The sequence below is a fragment of the Leucoraja erinacea genome, chromosome 39 (genome assembly GCF_028641065.1).
Source record: "Leucoraja erinacea ecotype New England chromosome 39, Leri_hhj_1, whole genome shotgun sequence".
Taxonomy (NCBI): Eukaryota; Metazoa; Chordata; class Chondrichthyes; order Rajiformes; family Rajidae; genus Leucoraja; species Leucoraja erinaceus.
Genome location: NC_073415.1, coordinates 9,363,800 through 9,380,387, shown reverse-complemented (window position 1 = coordinate 9,380,387; position 16,588 = coordinate 9,363,800). Strand labels below are relative to the sequence as shown.

At 49.8% G+C, this 16,588-nt stretch overlaps 1 protein-coding gene and 1 long non-coding RNA gene across 6 annotated transcripts in view; one reads left to right on the top strand and one right to left on the bottom strand.

Annotated features, from left to right (window-relative positions):
• LOC129714563 (uncharacterized) overlaps window positions 1–16,588 on the bottom strand; it is a 77,474-nt gene that overhangs the window by 2,260 nt on the left and 58,626 nt on the right. The window contains exon 4 of the long non-coding RNA XR_008726364.1: window positions 2,291–2,441. This is a non-coding gene — a long non-coding RNA (uncharacterized LOC129714563). The remainder of the gene's footprint in view (window positions 1–2,290; window positions 2,442–16,588) is intronic.
• Window positions 1–16,588, top strand: part of pde4a (phosphodiesterase 4A, cAMP-specific) — a 170,896-nt gene that overhangs the window by 142,944 nt on the left and 11,364 nt on the right. For 4 of the 5 annotated variants that reach the window (XM_055664262.1, XM_055664263.1, XM_055664261.1 and 1 more), the window contains 3 exons: window positions 1,605–1,675; window positions 2,853–2,896; window positions 4,350–4,462. In XM_055664262.1, coding sequence (XP_055520237.1) covers window positions 1,605–1,675; window positions 2,853–2,896; window positions 4,350–4,462 — 228 coding nt within the window. Of the gene's footprint in view, window positions 1–1,604; window positions 1,676–2,852; window positions 2,897–4,349; window positions 4,463–7,810; window positions 8,956–16,588 lie in introns of those variants that run through there. The other variant, XM_055664265.1, reaches the window with a different exon arrangement.

Sequence of the window (16,588 nt, the reverse complement as noted above, 5' to 3'; positions counted from 1 at the left end):
TGAGGATTTCCCCAACGTCCGAAATACAGCCATCTGCTCTCAGCTTTCAGTAACGTAGCCAGCTCACCACATCCCCTCGAATCCCAGGGGCTGCAATTCAGTCAACGGGCCTGCTAGGTGGTACTTTCTCAAAGGTCTGCTGAAAGTCCCTAAAAGTTGAATGACTGGCATTTATTAACCCTTACTTTCCCAAGTGCCAATTAATTTAGTCTCAGAGTTACGTTGGTCTTCCCCATTGCTGATAGGAAGCTGGCTAGCCTGTGGTTAATGGTTTAACCCTCTACACTAGCAACACAGAGGCAGAGCTAGTAGAACAGCTGCCTGCCTCACAGCTCTAGTGACCCTGCTTCAGCAATGACCTTGGGTCTGTTCTAGACAATAGACAATAGGTGCAGGAGTAGGCCATTCGGCCCTTTGAGCTAGCACCACCATTCACTGTAATCATGGCTGACCATCGTCAATCCTGCCTTCGCCCCATATCCCCTAACTCCGCTATCTTTAAGAGCCCTATCTAACTCTCTTACTGTTCTATTTTTAACCCCCTCACCTGCATCCACCTATCGTTTGCATGTTTTTGCTTGATCCCACTCCACCACTTTTTATTGACTAATCCCCCTCAAATCCCAGATCTCAGTCCACGACAGGTCCAAAGACCACCCTGTGTTTTTTTACAGTCCACGGTAATATATTTGAAGTCTCCTTAACTCACTCTGTTGCCTCACCATTGGGAAATATCCTGTTGTTTAAGCAAGATTGTTCCAAATGTAGAAACAAAACTGAAAATGCTGATTAATACACAAATGGACACAAAGTGCTGGAGTAGACAAAAATGCTGGAGAAACTCAGCGGGTGAGGCAGCATCTATGGAACGAAGGAATAGGTGACGTTTCGGGTCAAGACCCTTCTTCAGTGGGTATTGTTAAGGCAGAGATAGATAGATTCTTCATTGGTATGGGTGTCAGAGGTTATGGAGATAAGGCTGGAGAATGGGGTTAGGAGGGAGATAGATCATCCATGATTGAATGGCGGAGTAGACTTGATGGGTCGAATGGCCCAATTCTACTCTTATTCCTTATGACCTTATGACAATAAACTAAGGTGAAAAACTAGCCCAGTCTCCGCCTCTTCCTTCTGCCCTCCCCCACCACCCCCACATCAGTCTGAAGGAGAGTCTTGTCCCGAAACGTCACCTATTCCTTCGCTCCATAGATGCTGCCTCACTGAGTTGCTCCAGCATTTTGTCTACCTTCGATTTTTCCAGCATCTGCAGTTCTTTCTTAAACAAAGTGCTGGAGTAACTCGGTGGGTCAGGCAGCATCTCTGGAGAACATGGCTAGGTGATGTTTTCAAGAGTCCCGAGCTATCCATGTTGTCCAGTGATGGTGCCTGACCTGCTGAGTTACTCCAGCACTCTGTGCCCAGTATTGTTGTGATGTTGCGGCTGAGGTTCATTTAAGGAGAGTGCAGAGGGAGGTTTACTCAGCGTCCAGCTCGTGCTGCCCGCGTCCTGCAAGTGTTTGGTGGGACCATGAATGGGGAATATTGCGCGGCTGTGTGTAACGTGTGCCATCTAGCTCGGTGTTGACTGACGACTCTCTTCCCAGATCCTAGCGAGTTTGCGCAGTGTGAGGAACAACTTCACTGTCCTGGCCAACACACAGGGTCCTCCAAACAAGTGAGTAGCCGCATCCGATGCACGCAGCCAGCTCGTGCTGTGGTCTGGACATTGTCTACTCATAGAACTCTGCATTAACTGTGCGTGTGTGTATGTGTCTCCGTGTATGTGTGTGTGTGTGGCTGTGTATGTGTGTGTGTGTGTGTGTGTGTGTGTGTGTGTGTGTGTGTGTGTGTGTATGTGTATGAGTGTGTATATATGTATGTGCGCATGTGTGTGTATGTATGAGTGTGTATATGTGTGCGTGTGCATGTATGTGAGTATGCGTCGTGTGTATGTGTGTGTGAGCACCGTATATGTGTGTGTGTCCGTGTGCGTGTCCATGTGTGTTTGTGTATATGTGTCTGCACACTGGGGATATTGCATTCAGCGGACTAGTGAAGTCAGGAGCAAGCTTTCCCCACTGTGTGTTCTATGGGCTGTGCTGCAGTGTAGGATTTTGTCTCCAGAGGGCAGTAGAGGCCTGTTGTGGCAGTAGGTGCAGGGCCCCAGATCGGTGAGCGGGTGAGAGTTGGAAGGGGAATCTCGGGCTGATTTCAGTGCAGTGTCCAAGAGCACTCGCTGCATGCAACTCCAACAATCACAAAGAATCCACTCGCAATAAAGTAAACTCACCATCAAGCAAGGCAGTGTGATCACCACAGATAGATCATGTTTTATTCTGGGCTTGTCCTGTTATCTGTGTGGAGGAAGGAACTGCAGATGCCGGTTTTCACCGAAGATAGACACAGAATGCTGGAGTAACTCAGCGGGACAGGCAGCATCTCTGGAGAGAAGGAATATAAGTTTGAGAGGCTGGTTCAGACTGAGTGACTAGGGACAGTTTTTACATTTACACCAAATCAATTAACCTACAAACCTGTACGTCTTTGGGAGAAAACCGAAAAACCCAAAGAAAACCCACGCGGTCACAGGGAGAATGTACAACCTCCGCACAGACAGCACCCGCAGTCAGGATCGAACCTGGGTCTATGGTGCTGTAAAGCAGCAACGTTAGCGCTGCGCCATCTTGTATCTTGCAGCGTGATACCTGCGTGCATTGTGTCTGTGTGCTGTCCGTCTATACAACATAGCCTGCAAGTATCTTGTTTGCGTCCCACCTGCGTTGCTGTTGCCACACGTGCCTGCATCCCATGCCACCTGTGACACTCACCTGTTGTTCTCCTTTCCTTCACAGGAGGTCTCCTGTGGCACCGCAGCCTGCACTCTGTACCCTATCAGGTAATTAATCCCTTAGATAAGGTAGAGTGATTAATGGCTCCTTCTACCAGCAGCAGCTGTTAACTCTGACTGACTGGTTTGTGGTCTTTGGAACAACGGGATGGAATCATAATTCTCCAAGATTCCGTGCTCCTCCAATTCCACCATTCACTCCCCCCCGATTTGAATCACAGCACACCCGCTCTTCCTTGAATGGAGCTGTTCCCAAACTGTGCTGTGATGCATCCCGATAAAATGCTTACTGTGCGCATCTGTCGAGGTTGGTGAGAGTTGTAGGGGACATGCTGAACTTCCTAAAACCCCTGTCCCACGGTACGAGTTCATTCCAAGAGCTCTCCCGAGTTTGCCCTGATTCGAACTCGGAGATTTACGGTAATGGCCACTCGTCGGTACTCGGGGCTCTCGTGGACATTTTTCATCGTGTTGAAAAATCTTCACGGGTCTTCCCGTGCTTACCTGCCGTTAGCGAGTCTTCCTGAGTATCTGCCGTTAGCGTTACGAGCCGCTAAGAGACGTCCCCGAGCTCCGACGTACCCGCTACGTTCATTCTCCGTGCTTACCACGAGTTTGATTTTATTTAAACTCGGGAGAGCTCTTGGAATGAACTCGCACCGTGGGACAAGGCTTTTAGCCTTCTAAGGAAGTAGAGACTTCGAAAGACACAAGGAAGTACCACACACAGAGGGCGAGACGGTGTGAGCAACAGGAGAACATGTGTTCAGAGGCACATGTGGACAAGGATACTGGCTGGGCTCACATCTCATTAGGATTAAAATACAGACCAAGCAACTTGTTTAAAACCCTTCCAGATCCTGAAGGGTCTTGACGAGGTGGATCTGCTCCTAAGTTATATATTTATCTGAGTATTCAATGGTGTGGGTGTGTTAGTCAAAAGTCAAGAGTGTTTTATTGTCATGTCCCAGAATGGAACAATGACATTCTCACTTGTAGCAGCAAAATAAATATGTAAACATAGTCTCTATAAAACCCGTAATAAACAACAAAATAAAAAGCTTGCTATATATATAAATACAGACAAATAAATAGACAATAGTAGTGCAAAGTAAAAAAAATGTCCCCAAGCCTCTATAGTTCAGAGACTATATGGTGGTTGTAGTGCTTCATAGCCTGATGGTTGCAGGGAAGAAGCTTCTCCTGAACCTGGACGTTACAGTTTTCAGGCTCCTGTATCTTCTTCCCGATGGCAGGGGTGAAATGAGAGCACGGCCAGGGTGGTGTGGGTCTGATGATGATGGTGGTTGTATTTTAGAGGCAGCGACTCTTGTCGATCGCTTCGATGGTGTGGGGTAACGAGTGTAAGGGGAGCTATGCTGGGGTTGGTGTGTGTGCGGGAAGGTCTGAGCGATGTGGGTTCGGAGCTGCGTACCGCACCCTGGGTCTAGGGCTTGCCACTGCTCCTCTCAAACCATCTGCCGTGCGTCTTTGCTTCCAGATGAAACGTACCAGCAGCTGGCGAAGGAAACGCTGGAGGAGTTGGACTGGTGTCTGGACCAGCTGGAGACCATCCAGACCTACCGGTCGGTCAGCGAGATGGCCTCGAACAAGGTACGAGGAGTTTGGGGTGGATGAGGGGGTGGAATTGGCGGGCGGGAAGTGGAACTGGAGCATAGGGAAGAGCTAGATGTAGCATTACTGCTGGGATTGGGTGTGTGTGAAACGTGACCTGGTGAGAGTTTGGTGGTGGCCGGAGGCTTGGTGTTTTAGTTGGTGATGGGTTGGTTGGGGTTGGTGACGAGTTGGTGATGGGTTGGGGTTGGTGATGGGTTGGAGTTGGTGATGGGTTGGAGTTGGTGATGGGTTGGAGTTGGTGATGGGTTGGTGATGGGTTGGAGTTGGTGATGGGTTGGAGTTGGTGATGGGTTGGGGTTGGTGATGGGTTGGGGTTGGTGATGGGTTGGTGATGGGTTGGAGTTGGTGATGGGGCTGGAGTTGGTGATGGGTTGGAGTTGGTGATGGGTTGGAGTTGGTGATGGGTTGGGGTTGGTGATGGGTTGTGGTTGGTGATGGGTTGGGGTTGGTGATGGGTTGGGGTTGGTGATGGGGTTGGGGTTGTGATGGGGTGATGGGGGTTGGTGATGGGTTGGGGTTGGTGATGGGTTGGGGTTGGTGATGGGTTGGGGTTGGGATGGGTTGGTGATGGGTTGGAGTTGGTGATGGGTTGGGGTTGGTGATGGGTTGGGGTTGGTGATGGGTTGGGAGTTGGTGATGGGTTGGAGTGGGGTGTTGGTTGTGGGTTGGTGATGGGGTTGGGGTTGGTGATGGGTTGGAGTTGGTGATGGGGTTGGAGTTGGTGATGGGGTTGGAGTTGGTGATGGGTTGGAGTTGGTGATGGGTTGGAGTTGGTGATGGGGTTGGAGTTGGTGATGGGTTGGAGTTGGTGATGGGTTGGAGTTGGTGATGGGTTGGAGTTGGTGATGGGTTGGAGTTGGTGATGGGTTGGAGTTGGGGTTAGGGTTGGGTTGGGGTTCAGCAAAGATCTATTGTGACACAAAGTGCTGGAGTAACTCAGTGGGTCTTTGGAGAATGTGGAAAAGTGACATTTCGGGTCGGGACCCTTCTTCAGACTCAACCCAAAATGTCACCTGTTCTCCAAAGATGCTGCCTGACTGGCTGAATTTCTCAAGTACTTTGTGTGTTCTTTTTTATAAACCAGCATCTGCAATTTGCTGTTGCTACTATGATGTAGTGCGGTTGCTTTAGTTGTAGTGGGTTGAAGGACAGCTTTGCATTTGAGCTATGGTCATATGCCGTGTGTCCACTGAGGTGTATCAGTCTCTCTGGGATGGTGTACATGTGGTATTTTCTATTCCCGCAGAGTGTGAGCTGAGAACTATGCAGTCACACCATGCTTTAGGACAGTCCCAAACCTGTTCATTCAACAGAGTAAAATGGGCAGCTTTTGCTAAAGGCCCAGATCTCAGGAGCAAAAGATCATTCTAAATGTCCAGACAGATGCCTGGTGCTCAGGTAGTCTACAGAGGTTGCAGGGACACACTGCTGACAAAGACAACATTTCATGCTCCCTCCTGTAACCAGAGAAGAGATGGTGATGAGCCACTAGCTGGAACTGCTGGACAGGTGACTCCCACTGAGTTATTAGACAGTATGATTGACCTTGTGGTGAGCTTGCCGCTGCGCTGCTTGGTGGTGGAGACTGTGGCATTGGGAGGAGCTGTGGACTAGCCTGTGCGTGTAACTGCAGTGCATTGTGTGGATGGTACACTCCTCACTGTGGTGGAGGGAGAGAATCTTCACCGTGGTCGATGGGGTACCAATCAACCTAGTTGCCTAGCCTTGAATAGTTGCCTAGCCTTGAATGGCTTTAATCAGTTTAATTTATTGTCACGTGTACCGAGGTACAGGGAAAAGCTTTTGTTGCGTCAATTACAGTGTATAGATACATGATAAGGGAATAACGTTTAGTGCAAGGTAAGGCCAGTAAAGTCCAATCAAGGATAGTCCGAGGGTCACCAATGAGGTAGATAGTAGTTCAGCACTGCTCTCTGGTTGTGGTAGGATGGTTGATTTGCAGGAGTAGAGATATAAGAGTGTGGAGCGATTGTACTATGTGACTGTAGATCTGCTTCTGTGGCCAGCATGTAAATAGTCGCCTGGGCTGGGCTCCATCTTGGAAGCAAGATAAGTCTCTTGAGCTGTTGGAGCTGCTCTTATTGAGGCGAACAACAGTATCACCAACGTGGCATTCTGGATTGTGGGAAGTGAATGTTGGAACTTCATACCCAGTGACACAGTGGTGGAACTTCACAAGAAGACTGCAGCGATTTAAGTGGGTGGCTGACCACCACCACCGTGTCAAGGGGAGTTAGAGTTGGGTCATATATGTTGCCCTTGCAGCAATGCCTGCACCCAGCTATTTGCCTTGCCAATTTCTTGTTGTATCTGCATTAAGTTGCATGTAAAGCACAAAGACTCGATGGGCCGAAGGGCCTGTTTTTGCACTGTATCTCTAAACTAAACTAAACAACCTCCCAAACTACCTCAAGGTGCTGATTCGCTGTGGCCCCATACAATTGAAGCAAAATGTTCATAAATTCATGAGTGATAGAAGCAGAATGAGGCCATTCGGCCCATCAATTCTACCCTGCCATTCAATCATGGCTGATCAATCTCCCCCTCCTAACCCCATTCTCCCGCCTTCTCCCCATTACCGCTGACACCCGCACTAATCAAGTATCTATCTACCTCTGCCTTAAAAATATCCACTGACTTGGCCTCCACAGCCTTCTGTGGCAATGAATTCCACAGATTCACCACCTTCTGACTAAAGAAATTCCTCCTCATCTCCTTCCTGAAGGAACGTCCTTTAATTCTGAGGCTGTGACCTCTGGTCCCAGACCCTCCACCAGTGGAAACATCCTCTCCACATCCACTCTATCCAAGCCTTTCACTATTTGGTAAGTTTCAATGAGGTTTGCCCTCTTATTCCTTCAGTACTGCCCTCTGGCTGGGCTACATTTTCTCAGTACAGGTACACACAAAATGCTGGAGAAACTCAGCTGGTGAGGCAGCATGTTTGGAGAGAAGGAATTGGCGACGTTTCGGCCTCAGTACAGCCCCTTTGCCAGCTCAGTGAAGATCCAGGGTGGCTTCTCTGATAGCATCGTGCTGCCTCTACTCCGCCTCTCCAATCGAGAAAGGAGAGGCGTGAAAGAGAATGAAGGATCTGAGATTAGCAGAGGGTTAAAGAGGGGGAGGGGAGAGTGAGTGAACACTAAGACATTAAATGGGGATAATGGGTCAGACAGCTAGATAGAGAGAGAGAGGGGGGGGATGAGTGGGAGAACGTCAGTGTGTGGGGGATGTAGAGAAAGCTAGATTAAATCAATTGCGTATCCAGATAGGTATCAGGCAGGCAGTAGCAGAGATTAATCTGCAGCAGGGATCTGCCAGGGATCAATGCCCTCTGGCACTGCTCCTCCCTTGCATTGCTCATCATTTCAAAGGGGGTTTTAAGAAAAGCAAGATGTAGGGTTATTAAAGTTTACCAGCGGCTGCTGGTGCAGGCGGTGTGCGTGTGCGTGCATGCGTGTGTGTGTCTCCCGCGTGTGATGCTGCTGCTCACCTCCCAACCCCCTCCTCCTCTACATCACCAACTGCAGCACAGATGCACGGGATCTGCTTGCAAGCTCTGCCTGTGCTGGGGATGATACAGGAGGCTGTAAACACTGTGCATTCCAGGCATCCGAGAGAGAGAGAGAGAGAGAGAGAGAGGCCATGAGCAGTGGAGGCCCACAACACTGCAAGTAATCATCAATAAGGTCGAGGCACAGTGACTCCTGTGTCCTTACAGATTGGCTGAGAGTGATACCCAGAGAGAGAGAGAGAGGGAGCGAGAGAGGCTCCATTTTACAGTGCCGTCTCGCTGGATTGTGTGTGACAACCTTTGTGCTTCACCTTGCCGAGCCCGTGAGGAGCTGAGGATTTCCGTGCTGCTAGCTGCGGGCAGGGTTGGTGAGGTGGACATGAGGGGGGGAGCCTGATGCGAGCCCGCTCCTCTCCTCCACGCTGCAGTGTGCGGTTGCCAGTCGGAGCCTGCACTGCAGGGAGACATCTTGTCGGTGGCTGCCGTTCTGGGCCTGTCTCGGCCAGGACCTCCCGGGGCTTGGTCTCGCCACGGGCGTCCAGCGCCGAGCGGTGTCGGTGAGAGGGCGCCAGGAGTACGGACGGACAGTGGTGGCCCCCCCCCCCCCCCCCCACTCGAGACACCTCAGGTGTGGGGGCTCCTGTAGACAACATGCCAGATAGACGTCCATTGGCCGAGCTCACCCCGGATTAAAGTGCACTGGATGATCTGTGAAACCCTGGAGACTTCCAGCCCTGGTTTGACACTGCCAGGGGTCGTGCCTAAGGCAGGCGGCCCTGAACCCTGGGCACAGAACTGCAGCCGCTATCCGAGGTCGGCCGCTGGTGGGGGTCTACGTGTTGCACGGGGCGGCCAACACTGAGACAAGATGCCCCTCGTCGACTTCTTCTGTGAGACCTGCTCCAAGCCCTGGCTGGTGGCCTGGTGGGGCCAGGTAGGACCATGGTTATTCTGAAGCGGCTACGGTTCCATGGCTTATACCAGCGTCGGCAGTTCACCATGGTTATCCTGTTCCCCTCGAACTTCCACTCACCTACACAGGACCAGTGGCCCGCTCCCTGGGTCTCCGGTTATAATCTGCAACCTTACCCCTTCCCATTTCCCCCACCCCACCATTGCCAACCCGCCCTCCACTCTACGCTCCATCACATGCTTCTGGTCTTGATTCACTCTTGCTATCTGTTTGTGATCACGTTTGCTTTATGTGGGGCAGGTGAGGTGCTGAGGGAAAGGAGATCCCTCTCCTATTCTCAATTTCCTACCTTAAAGCCATCAGGAAAGGGCAGTGGTGGAGGCCAACACACAGATGGTGGCAACTGGAAGGGAAATATTGGCCTGCTGGAGTTATCCCAGCTATTCCCACTCCCAGCCTCGCTGGTGACCAAATGAGACCAGCAGCCCATCCAGTGACAGCCCCTGTCAACTGGTGACCATTGGGTAAAAACACTGTTCCTGCAGAGAAGACAGGCACAAAATGCTGGAGTAACTCAGCGGGTCAGGCAGCATCTCTGGAGAGAAAGAATGGGTGACTTTTCAGGTTGGGACCCTTCTTCAGACCAGACACGTCACCCATTCCTTCTCTCCAGAGATGCTGCCTGTCCTGCTGAGTTACAGTACTCCAGCATTTAGTGTCTGTCTCTGGTGTAAACCAGCATCTGCAGTTCCTTCCTGCACATGTTGATGCAATGACATGGCTCCATCCAATTAACCAAACCCAGGGCAGTGTCCACCATGGACCCAGTCCTCTGCAGCCACCTGGGATCTCTTGAAGGGCAGTTTGGATGCCAGTTCTTTATGGGCAATGTGGATGGGTATTGCTGAAGGACTGTGATGCCCCGTGGTACACTAGCCAGCAACACTCATGACTACTGTGGTAAGTTCATAAGTGATAGGAGCAGAATTAGGCCATTCGGCCCATCAAGTCTACTCTGCCATTCAATCATGGCTGATCTATCTCTCCCTCCCAATACCATTCTCCTGCCTTCTTCCCATAACTCCTGACACCCGTAATAATCAAGAATCTATCTATCTCTGCCTTAAATGGACTTGGGCTCCACAGCCTTCTGTGGTGACCAGAAGCTGATGCACAGAGAAAAGGGGGTTGGGGCAGAGAGATTTGCTAATATATATTGAAAGCCTGCAAGTAGGTGATGTTTACAATGTCAGGGGTGGTGGTTGAAACAGACATGACATGTGTGTTTAACGGCCTTTTAGATAGGTGAAGGATCTGAAGAAGGGTCCTGACCCAAAACGTTACCTATTCTTCTTCTCAAGAGATGCTCCCTGACCCGCCGAGTTACTCCAGCACTTTGTTTCGATATTCGATGTAAACCAGCATCTGCAGTTCTTTTGTGTAAGAAGGAACTGCAGATGCTGGTAAAATCAACGGTAGACACAAAATGCTGGAGTAATTCAGCGGGTGAGGCAGCATCTCTGGAGAGAAGGAATGGGTGACGTTTTGGGGTCGAGACCCTTCTTCAGACTGATGTCAGGGGAGGGGGCGGGACAAAGATAGGTTGAGTCAGTAACACGTAGGAGAACTGGGAAGGGGAGAGAGAGAAAAAGCAAGGGCGATCTGAAGTTAGAGAAGTCAATGTTCATACCGCTGGGGTGTAAACTACCCAAGGGAAATATGAGGTGCTGTTCCTCCAATTTATGATCAGCAAGGTCAGGTTGGGATTAGGTGGGGGGGGGGGTTGAAGTGCTGGGCCACCGGGAGATCATCTAGGTTAAGATAAGAGAGAACTGCTGATGCTGGTTTACACTGAATCTAGACACACCTACACACTCTCACTCAACTACTTTATCCCCTATAGAGTTCTCTATTTCAAGTATTTTTTTCACTAACCTTTCCTTTCACTAACCCATTAAGTCTGCTCTCAGACAGCGTACCCAGATTACAATCACAGCACAACCACATACTCCTAATCACCCTGCCAAATCCTCCCTCAGCAGCTTGCTCACCCTCCTGTCAATGAGAACCGTTCCACTCTGTCCATTCAATCAAAGATAGATCAGGGCGGCATGGTGGCGCAGCGAGCGGTAGAGTTGCTGTCTTTCTGCACCAGAGAGCCGGGTTCAATCCTGACTACGGGTGCTGTCGGTACAGAGTTTGCACGATCGCCCTGTGACCTGAATGGGTTTTCTCCGAGATCTTCGGTTTCCTCCCACACTCCAAAGATGTACAGGATTGTAGGATAACTGTGTCGGCAGGAACTGCAGATGCTGGTTTAAGTTGGCACGGGCTTGGTGGGCCGAAGGGTCTGTTTCCACGTTGTACCTCTAAACTAAACTAAGCTTTGTAACTGGGATCAGGCAAGGCAGAGTTGAGACCCTGGCAATGGGAGCAGGTCACACAGACCTGTATCATACAACCCATCGTACCTGTTTGTAGTTCCAGAACACATTTAGTATATTAAACCACTGTTGACCATTGTTGGTCAAAGCTTGGTCACAGTCACAGCTGTGACAGGTTGCACTGCAACTTATAGTCTACCTTCCTTCAAAAACCCTCATGGGACATATTGTCATCTGAACGTTCTGTTCCCACCCATTGTACATGTATATAGCCATTACCTATAATTCCAGGTGACCCATCAGGTGAAATAAATAGTCTAATCCAGACCATGCTTGTAGAATCCAGCCTTGCCTGAACTAGCCCAAACTAACATAGAGCAGCCCACCCAGCCCGGTCTAGTCCAATCTAACACACTCATCACTGTCCAAATCAAACAAGACAACTTAGCCCAGTGTGTGGGAAGGAACTGCAGATATTGGTTTAAACCGAAGATAGACACAAAAAGTATTTCAGCGGACAGGCAGCAGCAAATCTGGAGGAAGTGATAGGTGACCTTTCGGGTCGAGACCCTTCTTCAGACTTAGCCCAGGTGCTGGAGTAACTCCACAAGTTGCTTCCTGCACTGTATAACTGGCCTGTTAAAAAAATGAAATGAAAATGAAATGATTCAATTTATTGTCATTGTCAGTGTACCGTACAGAGACACGAAATGCATTTTTCAGCATCTCCCTTGAAAGGAGACACAGGGCGTCGATAGTGTGCCCTTTCGGGCCGCCGTACATTTCTTCAGCAAAGGTGGGTGAACCCTTCTTGCCCAGGACTTACGACAGTATGCTCCAAGCGGGATTTGAACTCCGGCTACCTTCCTGCGCCTGCCGAACTCTTAGCCCATTGTGCTATCTGCCGCAAGTCTGAATTTCATTGTTCTGTTGTCGGAACAACATGTGCAAACAGTGTAAGGAACAAACAATGTGTAGGAAGGAACTGCAGATGCTGGTTTAAATCAAAGATAGACACAAAATGCTGGAATAACTCAGCGGGTCAGGCAGCAACTCTGGAGAGAAGGAATAGGTGACATTTCGGGATGAGACTGAAGAAGGGTCTAGACTCGAAACATCACCCATTCCTTCGCTCCAGAGATGCTGCCTGTGCTGCTGAGTTACTCCAGCATTTTGTTTCTACCTAAGGAACAAACAACTTCTCAAATCACCTCCCCAGGTGCCGTCTCTCTCTGTTGCCCCCATATAATTGAAGCACAATATCTTCCACACAATCCCGATTGCCTGCCTCCAGCCCCTTGTGTCACAGAGGTTGCACAGATCCCCACAGGGAGGGGAGCAGAAGAAAGTAAATGTGAACAGCACGGTCCACTGGAGAGGGCGTCCATCAGTACCACACCCCCCCCCCCCCCAACAACGCAGCACTCCCTCAACCTTGCCCCTCCATCTGAAGAAGGGTCCCGACCTGGAACATCAATACAGAGATAGATAGATTCTTGATTAATATGTGTGTCGGGGGCTATGGGGAGAAGGCAGGAGAATGGGGTTAGAATGGAGATTGATCAGCCATGATTGAATGGCGGAGTTGACTTGATGGGCCGAATGGCCTAATTCTGCTCCTATCACTTATGACCTTATTCTCCAGAGAAGCTGGCTGACCCACTGAGTTACTCCAGTGTGTTGAAGCTGCTGACACACGTGTTGGTGTGGGAATGGAGGACAATCTCGACCCTGCTCTGGAGGACAAGCACCATGTTACATGACCATGCACCGTCTTGCAATCACTGCCACTCTGACTCAGCCAGCATCTGACCCGGAAGTACTTGTCGCTTTGATCCCCAGGTCACGTCATCCTTTCAATTGCTGCATCTTAGCTTTCACCTTCGCTCCATGCGAAGGTTTAAAAAAAAATGCAAATAAACCTTCCAGAAAAACTCCTTCGGAAAATCATTCTCGTGTGCTGAAGGACGGGGACGTGAGCTGTTGCCGTGGCGATATCTCGCATCCTCCAACATGAGGAATAACTCTGGATTAATACTATGTTGTTTGTTGGGCTGCAGGCAGCAGGGAATTCAGATGCAAGGTGACACATTTTGTGAAGGCAAACAAGGGAGGTGTGTGCACAGCAAAATGGTTGTGCCTTGGGGAGTGTTAATGAACCTTGTTTATCCTTTGGGCCACAAGACCGTAAAGCCCAGAAAATGGCAGCACAGGTGGATAAGGTGGTGAGGAGGGAATATGGGCAGCCAGCATGCAGAATAGATTGTCTCCGTGGTGTACGGCTCTGTGACTTCCCCTCTGTGCAGCGTACAGGTAGAGCAGCTGAAAGATACAACGTACAGTCAACAGGTATCCACTCGGGCAAACATAGACAAACATAGAAACTCATATAGGTACATGCTTAGAGACAAGAATTGTGAAAACGTACAGCTCTAGATTCAGGGACAGTTTCTTAACACTGTAAATGGCGGTGATGGCTCGAAGGGCCGAAGGGCCTTTTTCTGCACCGATTGTCTATTGTCCATTCCTAGCGGTTATCAGGCAACTAAATCATCCTACCACAACCAGAGAGCAGAGCTGAACTACTATTTACCTCATTGGAGACCCTCGGATTTTACTGGACTTGATCTTGCACTAAACGATATTCATGTTATCCCTTTATCATGTATCTGTACACTGTGGATGAATCGATTGTAATCATGTATTGTCTTTTTGCTGACTGGTTAGCACACAACAAAAGCTTTTCACTGTACCTCGGTACACGTGACAATAAACTGAATTGCAGTGGAGGCCAGTTCTCTGGATGCTTTCAAGAGAGAGTTAGATAGAGATCTTAAAGATAGCGGAGTCAAGGGATATGGAGAGAAGGCAGGAACAGGGTACTGAATGTGGATGATCAGCCATGATCACATTGAATGGCGGTACTGGCTCGAAGGGCTGAATGGCCTACTCCTGCATCTATTGTCTGTTGTCTATAACACGGAAAGGTGACATTTTGGGTCAAGAGCCTTCCTTCTTCAGAATGATTGGGAAGCAGTTAGGAGAGAGGAGAAGCAGGACAAAGCCCGGGGGGTTAAATAGGCAGATGGTTGGAACAAAGGCCACAAAAGGCTGGAGTAACTCTGTGGAACGGGCAGTATCTGTGGAGAGAAGGAATGGATGATGTTTTGGGTCAAGACCCTTCTTCAGACTAACATTGAAGAATTGAGAATTGTAAAGGAATATAGGGGGAGGGGAGGAATAGGTGTGTGTCCATGTGGGGCTCAGAGGAGGGAAGAACGGGGAAGGGGAGGGGTTGTTAGAGGTGGCTTAAAAGTGGAGAATTCAATGTTCCTTCCATCTCCTTCTCTCCAGAGATGCTGCCTGACCCACTGAGTTACTCCAGCATTTTATGTCTTCAATATCTTCAATGTTCATACTGTAGGTGTGTAAGCTACCCCAGTGCACTATGAGGTAGTGTTCCTCCCGTTTGTGTGCGGTCTCACTCTGGTAATGGAGGAGGCCCAGGACAGAAAGGTCAGAGAGGCACAGAGACATTCTCACACACAGGTCACATGGGATATAATCATCCTTCAATGTTATCTGTTGTTTTTATCAGCCTCTCTGCTAAAGGTGTTAACCCATTTCCTTTGCTAACTCTCTGGAGCATTAGTGACATGGAACAAGTCCTTTCAAGATCTATTTGCGTATTTGAAAAACATGACTTGGCAGATGGTTTTTCAATATCTTTGGACGGGCTCTGTATTTTCCACTGGATAATGAGGTTATTGGTTGCTCGATGTGGGAGCAAGATGTGGGGAAGGGCTGGGACAGACGGGGTGACTGCGAAAGTGTCAGAATAGGTCACTAGAGGGCAGCGAGAGATCAGGAGCATTGTTAATACAACGCTGCTCCCCAGTGCTCATGCCTCATGAACATTGCTTCAGTGATTTCCAGTGAAGTCTACACTGACTCCAACCCCTCTCCAGGTTCCACGTATCTGCAGCCTTTTTTAACCCACGCAGTCCCGGGGAGAACATACAAACTCTGTACTGACAGCACCCCTAGTCAATTGTGGAGTCAGCCCAGACCATCACACAAGCCAACCTCACTTCCATTGTGTTATACAACTGCAACATGACCTCCCACCCTCTACACTCACCCCCGGGCAAACTGTGGCTTCATCCAGAGACTCCTAGTGCAGGTCAATCTCCCACTCACACCCACTCACCCTCCCCCGACACTGCCTGAGTCAGGAACCTAAAGGGCCTGTCCCACTTGGGAGTCATTTGCTCGTCATTTACGTGTCGCTATGCGTGCATGGCGTGCATGGTGACGTAGGCAGTGACGCACGGTTGCGTGCGACGCCCCAGGATTTTGGGATTCACAAAATCTTCACACGCCACCAGCGTGACACGCAAATGACACCCAAGTGGGACAGGCCCTTGAGGGGCAACGTTTTCTCACAGAGGGAAGTCGGTCGGTATATGGAACATGCTGCCAGAGGTGGTAGGCGAGGTGGGTTCTATAACAATATTTAAAAGACCTATGGACAGGTACATGGGTAGAAAAAGTTTAGCAGAATATTGGCCAAACGCTGGCAAGTGGGACTAGTGTAGACGGAGCATCTTGGACGGCACGGGCAAGTTGGGCCGAAGGGCCTGTTTCCGTGCTGTGTGACTGCCCACAGTCACCCCTCTGACAATGGCTGACAGAGTTAATTCTCTGCATCGCCACAGACAGTTTCCTGGGATGGCAACACGCTGTCTTTCCAAGCGAGCTCTGGGATTTTTCCGGAGGTTCTGGACAGGAACTCGTGGAGACAGTCGGAGCTGGAAGCGCTCCAAGAGTTTGTGTTCCAAGTGGGCTGAACAATTAACTGCTCCCTGTCCTGCCAGTGACTCTCCATAAACCCCTGGATTCTGCACAATTCCCTGGGATCCGACAGATATTGTGGAGAGCCTTGGGACTTCATTAACTGTTGGGCCAACGTCATTTTGACTCATTGGAAGCCGTCCGCAGGAAAAGTAGTTTGTTGGAATCGGAGTGAAGTGCTAGTATTGTCGTCGTCTTGCTGAATATCGCCCAGCTCTCCACACCAGGCATCTCAGTCCCGTCTACATCCAGACCCAAAGCAGGATTCCAGCTCCCTCCGCAAAGCCACCATGCCAGAGTACCTGTTCCTAATCTGTTGGAGTTACATTAAGGTGAGAGAGAGCTGGCCACTGGGGAATGGGGGTGGGAGTTGATGCTTAGGGTGAGGGTTACGGAGAAGTGAACTGATTCAGCAA